This window comes from Silurus aristotelis (genome assembly GCF_946808225.1).
Source record: "Silurus aristotelis genome assembly, chromosome: 8".
Lineage (NCBI taxonomy): Eukaryota > Metazoa > Chordata > Actinopteri > Siluriformes > Siluridae > Silurus > Silurus aristotelis.
The window spans coordinates 29,785,293-29,804,244 of NC_139581.1; the positions used below are offsets into that span (position 1 = coordinate 29,785,293).

Genomic DNA, 18,952 nt, shown 5'->3' on the forward strand with positions numbered 1-18,952 from the left:
ATATTTTTCCAAATGGACTCTTATGGATTTAAGAATCAATTTAACTGAAAAACATTTGACCTTGACATCAAGGACAGTGCATCTAAAGCTAGCCAAATAAAACGCAACATAACCGCAACGAATTATGTACAAATTAAACGCATTTAAACCACATTATTTGCTTTCAAATGTTCCTTAAAAAAAACAATGTTTATTTCCTTCAGGCTGCTAACGGTGTCAGCTAATAACATAAGATTTTCCACACGGAGGTCAACGTAAAGGTCATTTTACATTTGGTCATGGAAGTGACTGTTGCATGGCATGTAGCATGGTTAGTAAAAATTTAGTCAATACGCCAAGTTTCCGTCATGCCATGAGCAGATACCTTTTTCTCTTTTTTAGGGTGACATTACCTACGGCAATGCTAGATTTAAGAGACACAGCTTCAGTATAATGCTAATCTCTGGGTTTTGCTCCCCGTTTCCTATTGATCTTCTCTGCCGCAATGCTAGTTTCTGGTTTATCCTGTTTAATGCTAGTTTCTGGGTTATCTTATTTAGTATAATGCTAGTTGCTGGGCTAACATGTTTAGTATAATGCTAGTTTCTGGGTTATATTGTTAATGATAATGCTAGTTACTAGGCTAACATGTTTAGTGTAATGCTAGTTTTTGGGTTATCCTGTTTAGTATAATGCTAATTTCTAGGTTATCCTGTTTATTGCTAGTTTCTAATTTAGCCTGCACACTTTCATCCTGGCAGCCTATGTTTTGGAAACCTTTTAAAATCTTTTCTTTCTTGGCAAGAAAAAACAAGGGGATGTTTATTTTTTCTTTATCCTGTTCAAGGAAGAACGAAGCCTGTACTTTGTCTTTACTTCCGATTCCTTCATACTAGCTTTCATGCACAGATTAGCAAAGCAGGCTAACTCTAATTGCAATTAACTTCAATGACTGTAAAGGTAGGAACTAAAGTTGCGAGCAGGGAACGGAACAAAATGTCGCACCACACTTGCACACTGGTGGGTTTGGGTTTGTGGGAGGAAACTGAACAACCTGGAGGAAACCCTGTGACCCTGGAGCTCTGAGGCAGCAAACATTCATGTAAAATCCAGTAATTTGATCTGGTTATTTGAACTCCTACACCTTTTTTGTATCTTTTATTTAGTGGAGGAATGGCGTATCCGAGCGCACACCAGAGTGCTGAGTGAGCATACGCGCTGCCATTAGTCAGCATGATTTGTTTTCCAGCTGTACGCTCGACCGGTGCAACTCGCAGCTTCGAAAATTGATATATATCTTTTTAATTTTCCTGAAGGTTTTGCTGACATGACTCGTTTTTGGCTTTGTGTGAAGAAAGGAGGCAGGAAAAAAAATGCTTAGAACACATCACAGATTCAGGATCAGATTGATTCATAGCTCAGAGCTGCAACCCAAAAACACAAAACAGAACCAGACTTTTTTCAGCCATTTGTGGTTCTTCTCCAAAAACTTTCCCCAAACTTAAAATCACACAATTATATAGGACGTGTTTGGATGCTGTAGCATGAAATGTTCCTCTCAATTGAGCTAGAAGAACCAAACCTGTTCCCCTGTGCACACAGCCAGCTCCATGAAGATCTGCTTTACATGAGTTGGAATGGAAGATCTTCCTACTGTAGATCCCTGACCTTAATTCCAGGCCTCCTCACCTTCTCACCTACATCAGTGTTCGGCTGTTGAATGAAATCTTACAAATTTCCACAAGATCTAGAACAGCTTCCCAGAAGAGGGATGTTCAAAAAACACACTTATAGTCATTATCATATCGAGTACAACAAAAGGGTCTAAGAGTCACTGTGTGTTCATTCAGCCGTCTGAATTCCGAATCTGCTTTTGTGATTTCTCTCATTATCATAACTGACATTATAACAGGTTTTTTTATTTTTTTTTTTTGCTGCACTTGAATTTTTTGAAGGTGTTCCTTCAATTAAAAAAAAAAAAATAATAATTATATTATAATTTTTTTAATTGAAGGAACACCTTCAAAAAATTCAAGTAATTAATAAATAAATTTTTTTATTACACACATATATATATATATATATATATAAAATACAAAAAAAATGTTTAATTTATTAATTTTAAATGACCTAATTTTTACATTTACTTGATTAGATTTTTAGACCTGCTATTTTACTAATTTTATTGAAATTACAGCACTTTCACTTGAGCAGAACATTTTATTCCTCTTTCCGCCTCTGCACAAATCAAATTTGATTTATTTTTAGTATTTTGTTTGGGTGAACCAAAGATTTCACTACCTACAAGTGGTTTGATTTAGATTTATGGCATTTGGCAGACGCCCTTATCCAAAACGACCTACAATTATCACATTCATACATATAAACTGATATGGGGTTAAGGGCCTTGCTCAGGGGCCCAGAAGTGGCAACATGGTGTGCCTTAACCACTACACTACCAACTGATTTGATTGGAATTAAATGTTCAATCTGTTTTCCATCCAGTTCAGACACTAATCTCTAAAGACTTAAAGAAGGACCTTTTGCTCTGGATTCATCAGAAAAGCTTTTTCAAGTTTCATTCAATTCAGACTTGCAATTTTGAGCCGGCGAGATCTGGGAGTCGGACTGGATTTTTGGACTCGCACCGCTGAGCAGTGAACGAGAGGATTGCAGAATGAACTGTGCTGCTAGATTCCGGCCCAAGAGTGAACCAGATAAGTTTTTGATCAGATCCAATTACGACTAGCTCCATCTTGGAGTAACTCTAACCAGATGATGAGAGAAACGAGAGTCAGGTTTCCTTTAATTCTGACTCAACACGTTTAGATGAAGCAGCAAAACAAAGCCTAGCGAAGTAAAACAGATGCAGATGAAAACCTGTTTGACTTCCATGGAAGTGTTGAGTTGTGGCTTTAGGTGAGAGGTTATAGAGAAATTCATCATGGAATAAAACCAAGCCTGGTGCATTTAAACATCTCCCTTTCTTAGAGATGTGATTTCGGCCGTGGCCACCAGGACGTCGTGCTGCTAAACTTCATCATGAAGATGTCAGAAAATGGAAAAGATTGAACAAGAAAGATGAAACGGTTGAGGGTGAAGGAATGAAGGGACATTGTGATGATTTTTGATGTACAGTTTGATTCTGAACGTTGAACAAGGGGTGAGTTTGCGTCAGAGAGTCAGGTTTAAATCAGTGGATTAGTGTGAACTTTAGAGGCAAAGAGTCGGATCGGGAACGAGCTCTACCACACCCTCTTTTATTCATGAAAAATCTATATTTATATAAAAACGGGAAGGTGTGAGTCAGAGAAGCGGCTCTCGCCCACACACACACCACATCATCCATTTAGGACGATGACATCATGCCCGAGGAGCATCAGAGTTTACAGCAGTGCATCATCGATTAAACCAGTTTGATAGTGGATCACCTGATCTGTTTAAAACATTCAGCCAACGCTTTGGCAGAGAGTAACAAAGCAATCATTAAACCTAGAGATTTATATATGATGGAAAAGGTGACTTTGATGTTCATTTAAAGAAGGATGTGTTTTTGGGAAAATGGAGGGTTGAATGTGTGTCGGAACCGAAACCTGGTTTTGTTGCTAGAAGTAAAATAGATGACTGATACACTACATGGAAAAAAAGTATTGAGACACCTGACCTTCGCTGCCATATGCAGTTCTTCTCCCGGCATAGCAATACCCCTGTGCCTGATGAACACAAATCTGGTGGAACATCTTCCCAGAAAGGTAGAGGCAATCATAAGAGCAAATTGGTTCTAAATGTGGAACGCGATGCTCAAAAAGCGCATACCGTACTTAATACCAGGTGTCCGCAAACTTTTGGCAATGAAGTGTGTATAAATAAATACATGTATACAAAATATATGCATGTATGTATATATAAGTTTGTGACTATACATGTATTTTTGCTTGTTATTTATATTATTTAATTAGCAAGTCATTCATATTATTTATTATTTGCCCATTTTTTTTTGCTTCGAACACGTCAACTTTGAGGACATGATGAAGAAATTGTGTTCTTTATAATGTTATGACTGATCTGTGTTTATTGTTAGAAAATGGGGGAGGGGATTATATGGTATAATTTGCATATATAGAGTACAATTTATATTTAAAAATGCATACGGTAAACGTGCGTCATTATATCCAGTTTGTAAGATGCTATATCATTGTACTCGAAGGAATGTTCAAAATCGAACATAAAGAAAAAAATAGACTAGACGTCTAGACTTTCATGCAGAAATTTCCGAGACGAAAAAGACCCGACTGGCCAATGAACTAAATCAATGTACAATCCAAAAAAACAAATCATAATAATAACAATAATAATAATAAACTACTTAATAAACAAACTGTAATGATTTTGTCCTCACAGAAATGATTTCATTTGGTTCCTTTAGTAGCATCTTTTCTGTTTAGATGCTATGATATATGCTGGTTGCCAGGTAACTGGCTGATATTTTCTCTATAGACAACAAATAATTGAAATTCATAATTCATGCTATGAAATGCTAATGGTGAAGCGGACTCCATGCAGTTCTAGGAGTTAGACTTTTCCACACATTTTGCATTTATGGCACATGGCAATATCCCAATCCAGAGCAAATTATACTTATTTTATATTTTACATCTGAGCATTTGAGGTTTGAGGGCTTTGTTCAAGGGCCCAGCACCGCTCCTTGGAATTGAGAATTTGAACTCACAACCCTTTCGGTATGAAATCCACTGTTTTAACCATTTTCCAAACTGGAAGTTACATTTATTCATTAATCCACACCTACGGCAACTTGCACAGGGTTTCCACTGCGTCTTAAAAAGTCTAAGAAAGTCTAAAAATCTCATTGTTACATCTTAAATTCACTGTTCTGCATCTTAGATCATTTTAAACAGACCATAATTTTCTGATGTTCATGCAACGCTGGCTCAAACGCTCACCAATTTGCTCCTGCAGAACGTCGGAATGTTTCGTTTGTTAGTTTCTATGGCGGTTTCTATTCTTATTCGCTGTATTACGACTCCAAATGAGACCAGCCAATCAGCAACAGCCAATCAGCTTCCTGTTATTGGTGAGAATCTTTATCGGATTGTGCCACGGACGTAAAACGGGTTTTATTTTTCAGCGATGTAGAAGTGCAAGTTTACGATAATTGGCTTGAAAAAAAAAAAAAAAGCGAAGGCAAGTTGTTAACGAGATTTTAATTTTTTTACTCAGGAGACTCAGGAGTCTGATCTGAGCTACACACCTTGTTTTAAACGCCATCTCAATTTAATTCTATTGTTTAAACTTGAAGCCTGCAGTAAGGACAGCAAAACCTTTTTTTTCTCGCTCTGAGAGATTGATGATGTTGTTGTGGGGGATATTTTTCTCCTGAAGGACAAACGCAGCTCGGCTTGGGATTTCTCGTTCGGAGTAATCGTGTCATATGGCCCAAATCTGTCCTATAAGATGCCTCGGTGTGTACGACATCTGGAACAGATTTGTTGTTGAAATGTACCAGATGTGCTTTACAAGAGGAATGCGTTAACGCGTTTACTGTAACATCCGGAATGGGAGAATGCGTTTCTATTGTAAAGATGCGTTTATGATCGCTCACAATGCACAAGCCAGTGTTTTCTAGGGCATTTCTGCAAAAAAAAAAGGGGACGCAAGGGAGTCTGTCCCAAGATCAAAGCGATATTAGTGACTTTGCATCGACTTTAACATTGCCAAACAACTTTTTTGTAGCTCTTTGGCTTTTGAAAACTGACAGAAATAAAGCAGGATCTGAAGAAGCTCAAGCATCGTTCAGCTCTAGGAACAAATTGGAAGATCATCGTTTCAACTTAGAAGTGATTCTCCCACACGGACAGGGTTCTTTGGCTGGAGTCACTCCGGCTTTTCATATTGACGGAACACTCTGAATTCCTCAGTCGTCTTTCCAGATTTTGGAAGCAACCAGACAAGTGACCAGAACTATCTGCCAAGAGGCGAACACAGGACTCTATTTTTAGGGTTTCTTATGTGGGAAGCTGAGAAGACATTCTTGGAAAATATTCCAATTAATGAAAAAAAGACTTCTAAAGAACACGTCTTTATTAGAATGGCTAGGAATACACAGGAACACCCAAGTGCTCGAGATGTCCAGGAAACCATTATCTGGGTGGGAGCGATGGAGTATGGTCTCTCGGTCACTATGGTGACAACTAGCCAGTTAAGCCCTCGCAAGTGGAAGGGGGTGGACAGCACCTGTCTCCCATTCCTCTATCCATACAGGGAAGATCTGCTGGTTCCACATTTCTAGGATGAAGCACATGAGGACTTTTGTTTTGTTTTGACGAATGGCCATACCCAGAGCTATCTCTTTTTATACAACTGATCAGGTGAAGACTAAAGGACTTGCTTAAGAACCCAGCAGTGGCAATATGGTGGTGCTGGGATTTGAACATATAACCTTAAGATCTGAACTATTTCCTGTTGTATGATAAGGGCAAGGTGACTCCTGAGTGGGATCTGGCCAGGAATAAATTAGGGAGAAATGGAGAAACTGTTCTCAGTGTGCATGAGGCGAAGCTGTTGAAGACCTGGTTCCTGGTAAAGAGTTATCAGGGGGTTATTGGAGGAGTGTTGAGCAGTCAGGATTGTCTCAATACAAGTAAAGTCCCTAATATGGGTGCAACTTTTACATTAAAATGAGACCGTCCCAGACACCAGACACTAGTTTTGGTGATCACACAGCTTGGCTATGAAGTAAATATTAAAGCTCGACTGGTGGTTCGAATCTTTGGCAGGCATCAAAAGCTGCCAGCTGCTTTTGCGAAAGCCTGAGTGCCTGATGGCAGCCAAGCGAATAGACTCCTAAATGTGCCAGAACACGCGGTAATGGAAAAGTAATGATGCTTAATTGTGTCTTGATTAACTTTTTTGCTACAGACAGGTGAACATTCGGCTGGGGATGGTGCAGACTCGGGTGTGCAGCAGTCCACGGGTTCAGAACCTTGAGATCTTCTGTGCAGTCAGATGATCTGTAGAGGTCTGGTGGGCGCACGGTTCCACCAGGTGTCTGGATACATTATTTGAAACCATTAAGGCAACAATAAATGATTTAATATTGTTGTGACGTGACTCATAATGTAGTGTAATAATCATGCAGTGAAGTTTAACAGGAGTGATGCAGGGTTTTGTGTATCAGTCGTTTATTCTTACTAATTAAACACTATTTCATTTACATAGTAGATATTAATCACTCACTCTTTCACTTTTTCACTTTTTCACTCACTCACACTCTCTCTCTCTCTCTCTCTCTCTCTCTCTCTCTCTCTCTCTCTCTATCTGGAACAACAGGCTGGTTTCCTTGTAATTTGACAGAGTATATGTGTATATATATGCGAGAGTTTCAAGAGACCTTTGTTGAATAGAAGAGAACACTGTGATCCCTCCTTTCCTCCTCTCTCTCCGCCTCTCCCTCTCTTTGCGGCTTTCGCTCTGTAACCGGAATCTGTTGATCATGCTCTCCGTTGGCATGGAAACGAGGATGACTTTCGGTGATCGTCTGTTCTCATGGGAAAAAAAGAGACGATGGAGGGAAGTCAGAAGAAGTAGAGGGAAGATAAAGGAAAAAAATGAACACCATACCATACACACACACACACACACACACACACACACACACACACACACACAAACAAACCATATATCATACACACCACACACACACACACACACACACAAACCATACACACCACACACACACGATAGACCACACACAAACTATACATTAAACACCCCCCCCAACACACACACAAACCATACACACCACACACACCACACACACACGATAGACCACACACACAAACCATACATTATACCCACCACACACACACACACACACACACACACACACACACACACACACACACACACACACACACACACAAACCATACACACACACACACACAAACCATACACACCACACACATGATAAACCACACACACCATAACCATAAACACTCAGTGTTTCCACTTTTGACAGGCGCTGGACATGAAATTAATCAACTTATTCATGAGGAACACCAATAGGTGGTTCATGGATATAATTATTTGATTTGGAGTGGAGAGTCAGGTATGTAGGTGTAGGTGTGTGTGTGTGTGTGTGTGTGTGCATACATCATACACACCACACACACACACTCAACATCATCGTCATCCCCACGTGACGTCACGTGACTAATTTTTAACCCTGACTTTCTGGTTCAGTCCAACACCTACTGACAGGTAGACGCATGCGCAGTACTTTAACCAAAACATGAAAGATCCGAAACTTTAACCCTGAACTTCCGCCTTCGGATATTTTGACACCGTGCTGCTTCGAAAGTGTGACTTTATTACTAGAAATGGTTTTAACGCGAAGACAGAGGGCTTCTTGTGGACGCGGGGCGGATTTAGTTTTATTTCTCAGCCTCGGTAAGTGTTTCTTAATGTGTCCATTTAATAGGAAAGAAGAGCGCGCGACGTTTGTTAAAAATGGCGTTTCTAAAATAAATGACTTAATTAAAGGTGACTTGATAAGTATATAGCGTGTTTACACTGTGAATGAATTAATACTGCATGTGTTTACGGTTTAATAAAGGGCTATAAAGTTTTAATTAGATAACTGGTGTTTGGTTGGTGGTTTTAAAACGAAACCGGAAGTGACCGAGGCTCGAGCTCAATTCACTCGAGTACGCACTGTAGTGGTCATGTTTAACCCGGTACACCTGTCCCCCGGTACACCTGTCCCCCGGTACACCTGTCCCCCGGTACACCTGTCCCCCGGTACACCTGTCCCCCTGATACTCTCAATCCCCGGTACTCCTGCCCCCTGGAACTCTTAATCCCTGGAACTCTTAATCCCTGGAACTCTTAATCCCTGGAACTCTTAATCCCTGGAACTCTTAATCCCTGGAACTCTTAATCCCTGGAACTCTTAATCCCTGGTACACCTGCCCCCTGGTACTCTTAATCCCTGGTACACCTGCCCCCCTGGTACACCTGCCCTCTGGTACTCTTAATCCCTGGTACACCTGCCCCCCTGGTACTCCTGTCCCCTGGTACTCTTAATCCCTGGTACTCCTGTTCCCTGGTACTCTTAATACCTGGTACTCCTGTCCCCTGGTACTCCTGATTCCTGTTACACCTGCAACTTGTTTCTTCTCATCCCTGGTACCCCTGATCCCTGGTACTCCTGATCAGGGAGGAAACAGGTACTTGGGATTCAGCCCCATGAAAACCAGTAGGACGTGTTGTCATGTTTCTATGAACAAATAACAACAGTAAACAAATAACCTTCTGATCAGAAATAAATAACAAGCCATTGTATAGCATATAAATGGCACATTTTGTTGTATAGATTATTATTTTTAATATTTTATTTTAATTCAAAGTGAACATATTTGTTGAAAAGAAAAAGATTACCGAATATTAATTACACCAACGTTCTGTGATCTGATGATCGGTGATCAGAAAAGGGAGATTTTATTAGCAAATGCTTTACAGACCAACTGAGCTGTTGCGTTTCGATGAAGGTTGTGGAGGCGGTTCTCCATGCAAACCTAAAGCGTTCCTCCTATGACTCCGCCCACTTCCCATCAGTGAATATTGCGGGGAATCCCTGAGGTATATCCTCTGTTCACAGCTTCTCATCACGTCGTCATGACAGCCGTGGGGCGCTGTGTCACATGTTTCACTCCATCAGCGTATCTGCTCACAGATGCGAGATGCGCTTCAGCAGCAAATACGGTTGCGGTTTTTATGGCCACATGAGGAGAAGAAGGATGTGCATCTTTTTGAACATTGCATAGTCCGACATAGTAAAGTCAGGTGCTCATGTAGGTGAGGAGGCCAGGGGATGAGGTCTGCTTTACAGCAGGAAGATCTTTCACTTCAACCAATGGGAAGCAGATCTTCGGTTAAGGTCTCCTTGTTCAGGTGAAGGAAAAGTTTCATGCAGAATCCAAAGATAATTGTGGTAATGGTGTGATGAAGAAAGACATATCCCAGGTGTCCCAATACTTTTGGCAACAGATTGCAGCTTCTTATTGAAAAAGCATGAACGAGTGTTTCGCTAGTATTTTTTTTGTTTTGTTTTTTTTGATAATTTTAATAACCTCAATTTTTGAAAAATTTATTTTCCTTTTGTTTGAATTGTCAGTAAATATACAATAAAGAGTACAAGAGAAAAACAAGAAATAATGCAAATAATTAAGGGAAGGTTGTAGCCTTCCAAGACATTGGACTCTGGATCAGAAGGTCATAGGTTCAAATCCCAGCACCACTAATCTGCTACTGCTGGGCCCCTGAGCAAGGCCCTTAATCCTCCACTGCTCAGTTGTAAGTCGCTCTGGCGTCTGCTAAATGGCATAAATGTGAATATATATTTTTGTAAAGTGCAGATACGTTTAGTCTCAGATATTCTGCAGATCGAGTAACACGTGATGTGTGCACCAGAATTCCTGTGGGAATTTCCAGTGGAAAGTGGATGCAGCCTGGGAATTGTTTTTCCTCGGTATTCCCACTAGTGTCCATATGGCAGGGAATAAATCCTCGAATGTTGCGGAACACGTGTGTAATTGCGTTCATTAGAGCGATCACGGTTCACCCGGCGCTGTACTGCGCCGTCGGGGATGATGTCATACAGGAACTCCATACACGTGCATTCGCAAAGCGTTCACGTTTTCCACGTGTTGTTATGTTACAGCCTCAATCCAAAATTCAGTTCTTCATTTAACCGCTAAACCGTGGGACCTTCTGTAGCTTCTAACTCACGTCCAATCAACTGAATTAGCCACAGGTGCACTGGGATCAAGGCTGTGCTTGTGTACACGTGATTTCAAACACACTTCTTTGGAAAAATCTAAATAGAAAAATCGATTTTGAAATAAAGCCGTAACATAAAATGTGGAAAAAGTGAAAACACTGTAAATGGTGATAGTGAGGGCATTTCAGCGTAGCGCGTCTGCTACGCAGTGATGAAAGCGAGGGAATTGCCTCCAGCTGTATTCGTTGGCGTCGCTACGGTGATCGAGCGCTATCGCTCCTCTGGTATCTCTCTAAAACAACACACCCTCAGGATTATAGATTATAATGAATGGATGATTTCGGCTTCCAAACTTCATTTCATTGGCTATGAATATTAACGCTTTTGTATTTTTTCAGTGTTGTGCTCGGACCCGGCGACTTGCATAGAGGTGACCACCCCGGCGGAGATAAACACGGTACAGGGCGAGATGGTGACCCTGTCCTGCCAGTTCACCTCCACGCATCGGCCCACGAGCCAGATATCCATCGACTGGTCCTACAGAGCCCAGAGCGGAGGCCCTTCCCAAGTCGTGAGTTCCTCACTGATTATATGAGCTAAATATGTAAATAAGATTTAAATGTGATTAGATAGAGCATAGGGCCAAAAGTTTGTGGACACCCTAGGTTTTTGAACATCCCATTTTACATCTAGTGCCCATTTGCTGGTATTATAAACTCCACTCTTCTGTGAAGATGTTCCACTAGAAGCTGTGCAAGATTTCATTCCGCCACAAGGGCGTTTGCAAAGCCAGGTACTGATGCAGGTGAGGTCGGAGCGCTCGAGAGCAGGGAAAAAAATGTAAAGCAGATCTTCACGGATCTTCTGGACCAACTTGGTGGTAAAAGTTTGGGGAAAAAACACATATGGCTGAATGTCTGGCGTCTCAATACATTCGGCCACACTGACAATTCAGTGCATTTAACAGAGAAACGTGTCGACTTGTCAGTATTTACTGCACCGAAACACTACTGAGGTTTAATAAAGTTTTACAAGGAGGAAAAAAAACCCCATGAAATTAGTCAGAACTCAGAAATCTCCCAGAGCAAGGGCAATGTGAGGCCGATGCTTCGAGTCCTGAGGTTGTGCTGTGAGTTTGCTGATGTAGAAATAGATGCTCTGTGTGTGTGTGTGTGTGTGTGTGTGTGTGTGTGTGTGTGTGTGTGTGTGTGTGTGTGTGTGTGTGTGTGTGTGTGTGTGTGTGTGTAAGTAAGTAAGTAAGTAAGTAAGTAAGTAAATAGGCCTCTGCCAAAAGTCTGCTGGGGGAAAAAAAAACAAACACCCATCACTTACCTCATATAAATGATTCACCGAATCTATTTGACACCTTATGAACCCGTATGAGGACTGACTCAAAGTGACTCCTGATCTGATTCAAGATAAGAACAGTGGGAAAACTGCATCATCGATCACAGTAAGGATCTTGTACAGTGGTCTTGTCAGAAACGACCCCCGCCCCGCCCCCCCAACCCAGAGATGGGGACACGGGGACACGGAGACACGGAGACGACCTCACGGCTCTGCTCGGAACCCGAGTCGCATAAATCCGCTTCAAATATGACGAGACTTTAAATATTCATCTCGTTTTAATAACGTTTAAAACGAGTGAGTGACAGACCTCAAAGTCACAGCATTTAAAGTGTGTGTGCGTGTGCCTGTGCGTGTGCGTGCGTGCGTGTGTGTGTGTGTGTGTGTGTGTGTGAGAGAGACACAGTGAAATCTGAAAATGACTAACTAGAGAATTGTGAACATACAATATTAAGCAAAGGCTTAAGGGTGTGTGTGTATGTGTGTGTGTGTGTGTGTGTGTGTGTGAGAGAGAGAGAGAGAGAGAGAGAGAGATAATGTACACTAGAACACATGTAAAACTGAAATGGAAATGTGTGTGTGTGTGTGTGTGTGTGTGTGTGTGTGTGTGAGTTTAACCAGCACTCATGAAGTCATCGTCGCCCTTCTTTCAAATATTTACCATAACACTGTGTGTGTGCGCGTGCGCGCGTGTGTGCGCGTGTGTGTGTGTGTGTGTGAGAAAAGTGAATTAAGGGCACTCACTCAAACAGCCACTCTACCTAATTAGCTCTCAGAGGAACGATGATGTCATTGCTGAATTAAAGGGAACTATTTCACTTCCTTTTTCTCCATCTATCCTTCTGTCTGTCTCTCTGTCCTTTGTTGTCTCTCTCCATTTCTTTCTCTCTCTCTCTCTCTCTCTCTTTCTCTCTCTCTCTCTCTCTCTCTTTCACTCTCTCTCTCTTTCTTGTATTTTTATTTCTTTGACTTTCCAAGTCTCTCATTTTCTCTCTTTTAGTTGTTTCTCTGTATTTGCTTCTTTGTATCTCTTTGTATTTTTTTCTCTTGTTCTTTCTGTGTTTCTCTTTTTCCACCTCTCCCTCTTTCTGTCCTGCTCTGTTTGTCTATCATGTGTCTCTCGTTTTGCTCTCTTTCTATTTCTCTATAGCTTTCCTTCCATCTAACTCCGATATCATGCATGACTCTGTGTGTGTGTGTGTGTGTGTGTGTGTGTGTGTGTGTGTGTCGCAGTGTAATTGATTATTATGTAAATGAGACACGACTCTGAGACACGGCTTTAATTAACTAACAAATGAAAACTCCGTCAGGGATTTTCTCCTTTTCGATGTAAAAAGATGGAGAGATTCAGTCTCACGACTGAGAAGTATCGAATTGTATCTCGTCACTCGAAAGTTATGCTTCCCAAAAGTTTCCCAAAAGTTTCCCAGAGTTCTCCTCGTCATCGTGTCGGTGACATCATCGGCGTCGAGAGGAAATGGTGTGAGCTCTTTTCTATAAAGCCCATCTTTACGTACTTTATTCCTCTTATACCTCTTCTAACGTTTGTACTGAGAAATGACGCATCATAATTTTTTATCTGTTTAGAGTTGAATGTCCTTTTAGACAAATTGTCCCCACTGTCCCTCCAAAAGATCCCCTGAAAGAAACCACTGTATGGCCCCCTGCTGCTCAGGACAGGAATTGCGAGCTGTTTGCTGGACAGCTGCACTCGAGGACACACACACACACACACACACACACACACACACACACACACACACACACACACTCACACTCACACACACACTCACACACTCCCTGATGATCAGATAAATTTGTACACGGTCATAAAGCTCTCCACCTCCTGCTCTCAGCTCATCCATTCACTCTCTCGTTCGCTCTTATCAAATGTCATCGAACAATTACCGGACGCTTCACTCGTCTCGCGCCGTCTCTTTATCTAGACGTCCGCATGTCCATCTGCATCGTTTTCATTCCCCAGTCAAGATGTGGGATAATTGAGGAGAAATAAAAAAGAGCACAGTAAAGTTCGGGCATGTTGAAGTCGAAGGTGTAGAAAATCGCGTCTGGGGTTTATTTGCTCTTAAAAGTTGCCACGTCTAGACTTCACGACTCCACTCACAACTTTGAGCATCAGATGAAGGAATGGGACAATGTCTGTCTGTCTGTCTATACGTTGTCTGTCTCTGTTTCTCTATCTATCTCTTTCTGTCTATATCTGCATCTGTCTGTCTGTCTGTCTGTCTGTCTGTCTGTCTGTCTGTCTGTCTGTCTGTCTGTCTGTCTGTCTGTCTGTCTGTCTGTCTGTCTGTCTGTCTGTCTGTCTGTCAGTCTGTATGTCAGTCTGTATGTCTCCCTACCTCTCTCTCTCTCTCTCTCTCTCTCTCTCTCTCTCTCTCTCTCTCTCTCTCTCTCTCTCTCTCTCTCTCTCTCTCTCTCTCTCTCTGTGTGTGTTGTATATTGTGGTGTACATGTATCACCTTCACTTTTTTTTTCCTCCCTCCCCCCAGTTCTTCCACTTCTACTCAGTGGCCTACCCTCCTCCAGAAGGACACTTTAAAGGCCGAGTGCAGTGGCACGGCGACCCGGCGCGAGGCGACGCGTCCGTCCGACTCCTGAACGCGTCGCTGCACGATAACGGCACGTACACCTGCGCCGTCCGCAACCCGCCCGACTTCCAGGGTCCTCCCTCCAACACCGTCCTCAACGTCGGCCTAAAGAGTGAGATCTCGGCCACGCTTTCTTTTCTCTTCTATATTTATGAGTTTATTTCTCCTGTTTATACAGAAACTACACTACTGCTCTCATTTATTCATTCACAATATACATACATGCAGTTTTAGTACATTCAATTAAAACTAAATAAACACTGTATTCACACGAGGGGAACCGAGCGCCCGTGTCTCCTCAGACAAGAAATCTGCACCGGTGTCCTGATAAATATTCCATCCGAGTGCAAAACGAAGATGAAGGAACGGAAGACTAAATAATGAAGAACAAACGGGGGAGAAAAAGTGATCATTATGATATGATATCTAGAGATTTATTAATCCAGAAAGAAAATTCTAGTGCCAGAGACGACTTCCGATTACAAGACAAAAGTACATTTAATAGAAAAATAAATGAAATATGTATATTATATTATATTATAGTATATTGTACGTAATAAAGAATTGCAGATTTGTGAATCGGAAGCAGGTTTCGAGATCATGTGACCTCACGCAGTGGCCGATGGGAAATGCGGTCCCTAAGCGAAGTTATGCTTTTATTAGTAATATAAGACAAATGCAACAAAATACTCAGATCAGATGTGCAGACAAAAAGGTGTGGACACCTGACCATTAAATCGGTGTCTACTTCATTGGACGTCCAATTCCACATTTATTTACCGTTATAATGAGCTCTACACTTCTGGAAAGAATTTTTGTGGACATTTGTAAGATCTTATTCAGGGTGTTAAAGTCAGGTACTGATGTAGGTAAGGTGAGGAGGTCTTAAAAACAGAAGGATCTTCCACTCTACCACATGGATCTTCATGGAGCTGGCTTTAAGCAGCATTGTCATGCTGGAACAGGATTGGGTCTTCTAGTTCAAGTTCTGGTTCTGGACCCAGTTCCACACGTAACGTCTTTTTTTCCCTCCTTCTCAGAAGCGAGCGTGCGCTTCTCGGACGTCGCCGTGCTGCTGTGCTTCGTCCTGCTGCCGTCGTCGCTGATCGCCGTGGTGCTGTTAGCGAGAATGCTCTGTCCCTGTCGCTCTTCACGCGACAAGAGCTCGCGGCTCGGCCATCACTCGCCCATAGAGGTCATCGACGGGGAAGAAATGCACACGTTCAGGTCTCGGATTCCATCCTCACATCGCAACAGCAATAAAATGTGTATTTAGTCAGAATAGAGTCAGAATCTCTGTTATATCACCAAATACATACATACATATACATCATGAAACGTCACATGTTCTAGTTAATCGTTATTTTAAATGCTAAATATGGTCTCAAAAATGTGTGTGTGTGTGTAGAAGAGTTTTTGAAATGAACAATGTGTAGGAACCCTGCTGGCCTCTGTACATGCGTGCTGAGCAGAAAAGCAGCTCAACACAACGAACGATCAGACGTACAGGTTTTCCTGTTAAAGTGGAGGATGCGAACAGGTTTCCGAGGCGCCGTGTGTTTATTAACGTGCCTGTGATTCTCTGCAGTAAGGAGTGCGAATGCCATCAGCCCCCGTCCAAGCGAAAGCCTGCCGCGTGCTGCCAGATGTACATAAAGGTCAGGATTCTTGTATTCTCACGTTAATATAATAAATAAGATCGCATCGATGTCTAATCGAGAATGTTCGCTAAACATAATGTTAACAATTTAAAGTATAGCTAAAACTGCTAGCTAGCTTTCCACAGTAGCGCTACGCCATGTAAAAGGCTCATAGTAATGATTCATTCTTTTAGGATTGTGGGCGTGGCCTGTCCACCATCATTAATTCTTTTGAAACCCCTCTTCCTGTTTCCTCTTTAGGATTCGGATGAAGAACTTCACAGATATGCCAAGAAGCATCAGAAGCAACTAGTAGCTGAGTCTCACTGTTAGACGCACAGGTGGAAAAAAAGGATATTAGCAGGAACATCTCACCACAGACACCTTCATCATCATTCACTGCTAAAACCTGCCTGGTCTGGTTTGATCTGGTCTGATCTGGTTTTTATCCAGTCAGACCTGGTTTACTCTGGTCTGACCAGGTCTGATCTGATCGTATTTAATCCGGTTTGAACTGGTTAGATTCGGTCCGATCTGGGTTTATCCGCATTCAACCAGTTCAGACAGGATCAAATAAGATCAGACTTGATCAAAACATTTTAGATTAGATTCGATTCAACTTACTGTACAACATTCAACATTTTGTACTTTGCACAATGACAAAGTTGAATCGAATCCATTCTAATCTAATCTGGTTTGATCTGGTCTGATCCAGTGTGATCTAAACACTGATAATCACTTCTGATAATCTGCTTTAATGTATTTTTTTTTTCTTATCTTGAAAATGCTAACATCATGCTAATACTGGTTCACCGCGGTTAGCCGTCGTAGCATCTTTGAGTCAAGTATTTCTTTGGCAAATATCACTAGTTCTTCCATAGTTTCCTCTTTTGCGGTTATCGTGGAATATTTCCTGTCTGATTCCTGAGGCTGTCGGACTTTCCTAACGCCACGCCGAATTCCTAACACTAACGTGAGACGCCTTATCCGTGCTAATGATTAGATCGGAATCAGCCAGTCTAATTCAGGCCACGCGATTCTGTCTTTCTCGATTAGCAACATCAGCATAAAATATTTACTCATGGTATTACCGGTTACGCTAGAGAGACTTTAGTGACCATCTTCTTCTAGGAAGTAGCGCTATGCTAACACGTGGCATTCGCACTCGGATGCTAGCGTAGCCCGGCAGATTTGGGGGAAATATTTCTTTTTTTTTTTTACTTGCATTTGTTATTGGTGAGGGGCTGTGGCACTGATGTAGCTGTCCGGTGCTGAAGTCTGTCCCAATATATATAAATTAAACAAAAAGATGAAATAAATAATAATAATAAAAAATTTAAATAAATCAATCAATCAATAGATTTCGTAAACCAGCCGTATAAAGTTCATAGTCAGAAACTGAAGTGGATCACGGCAACGGTTTTTCTACTTTTTTTGGTGTGTGTGTGTGTGTGTGTGTGTGTGTGTGTGTGTGTGTGTGTGTGTGTGTGTGTGTGTATGTGAAAGAGTGTGTGAGAGAGTGTGTGTTAAATTATTTCCCATATATTGCTCAACTTGAACCTGCTGCTTTTTGTTATTCTACAGTCGTTGCATTTTTTTTCTGACAGGAAATAGATCTGATTTTGCTAAACGGAACAGGTTTAATTATTTTTGTAAAAAAAACACCAATTCTGCACCTTATTATTAAGTGCCCAGATGTTACCAGCTGCTCATGAAAGAATGTAAAGCAGCTTGTATTTATTCAAAAAAACTATAATTGTGATATTGTGAATATATTGTTTAAGAAATAAAAAAAGGGGGGCAATAAAATGAATACACGTTGACTACAGTTTCTGGTTCGGGTATTTCGAGTATCGCTGCTCTTATCGTCTTACTTTAAAACGAACTTGTCTCAAATTAAAGCATAGGATGGAGTGGAAGATCTTCCTACTATAAACCTGTTGAACACTTGAACTGGAGGAACCAGGCCTTCTCACCTCACCTACATCTCACCTAAGCAACGGAGGGTGTTTGAACAGTAAATATGGACTACATGTGGAATGAGATGTTCAAAAAGATACATTTTTATGGTCAGGGTTCTACAAACTTTTGACCATACAGTGAAGCACGATTGGTAGATCGTCACTTGTGGGCGTGGCCTATGAACCTTTTTGTTTGTTAGTTTTATCGGGAAACTAGTTCATGAGTTTTTAATATTTAGTAGCATCATTGACTTATTGCTTGAAGATGTTTGGGAGGAGTCTCCAGTGTTAGCTTTGATGTAGAGCTGTAGCTTCACCATTGCGCGACAAAATGCAGTTTTACGTTACGTACAATGTTGCGTTTTATGACGTTTTCATGCTTCGTTTTTGCTTTTCTCTGATTTTCTGTGTTTGTTTAATAAACAGTAGCAGCGATTATGAAGTTCTATATAACTATATATATATATACATTCCGACCTCTGCCGCCTTTTTTCCGCACGTTATTTTTTCTTCGTAAAGACCCACGTTTAACGAGAGGCCGTACGTGACAGGACACACACAAAACCGCAATTTCCCCCTTTGCTCTCATCCATCTCCAGTGTTTCCTCAGGGAA

At 41.4% G+C, this 18,952-nt stretch overlaps 3 protein-coding genes across 3 annotated transcripts in view; all 3 read left to right on the forward strand.

Moving 5' to 3' along the window:
- Positions 1 to 153, forward strand: part of LOC310730255 (myelin protein zero-like protein 2) — an 8,355-nt gene extending 8,202 nt beyond the window's left edge. The window contains exon 4 of the mRNA XM_083549144.1: positions 1 to 153. This exon is cut by the window's left edge and continues 345 nt beyond it. The gene's annotated coding sequence lies outside the window, so the exon portion shown is untranslated.
- Positions 1 to 18,952, forward strand: part of LOC310730257 (T-cell surface glycoprotein CD3 gamma chain) — a 383,983-nt gene that overhangs the window by 39,479 nt on the left and 325,552 nt on the right. The window lies entirely within an intron of this gene.
- Positions 8,227 to 18,190, forward strand: mpzl3 (myelin protein zero-like 3). The gene is made up of 6 exons (XM_083549139.1): positions 8,227 to 8,446; positions 11,177 to 11,349; positions 14,639 to 14,849; positions 15,778 to 15,964; positions 16,326 to 16,395; positions 16,639 to 18,190. Exons 1-6 carry the CDS (start codon positions 8,377 to 8,379, stop codon positions 16,708 to 16,710), a joined length of 783 nt encoding a protein of 260 aa, XP_083405265.1. The 5' UTR covers positions 8,227 to 8,376; the 3' UTR covers positions 16,711 to 18,190.

What these genes read in the sequence shown, in the direction of transcription:
- mpzl3 (XM_083549139.1), top strand. Translation starts at nt 8,377, where the DNA reads ATGGTTTTAACGCGAAGACAGAGGGCTTCTTGTGGACGCGGGGCGGAT. An exon ending in GCGGAGGCCCTTCCCAAGTC is followed by an intron (nt 11,350 to 14,638) that starts GTGAGTTCCTCA and finishes CCCTCCCCCCAG; the next exon opens with TTCTTCCACTTCTACTCAGT. An exon ending in GCTGCCAGATGTACATAAAG is followed by an intron (nt 16,396 to 16,638) that starts GTCAGGATTCTT and finishes TTTCCTCTTTAG; the next exon opens with GATTCGGATGAAGAACTTCA.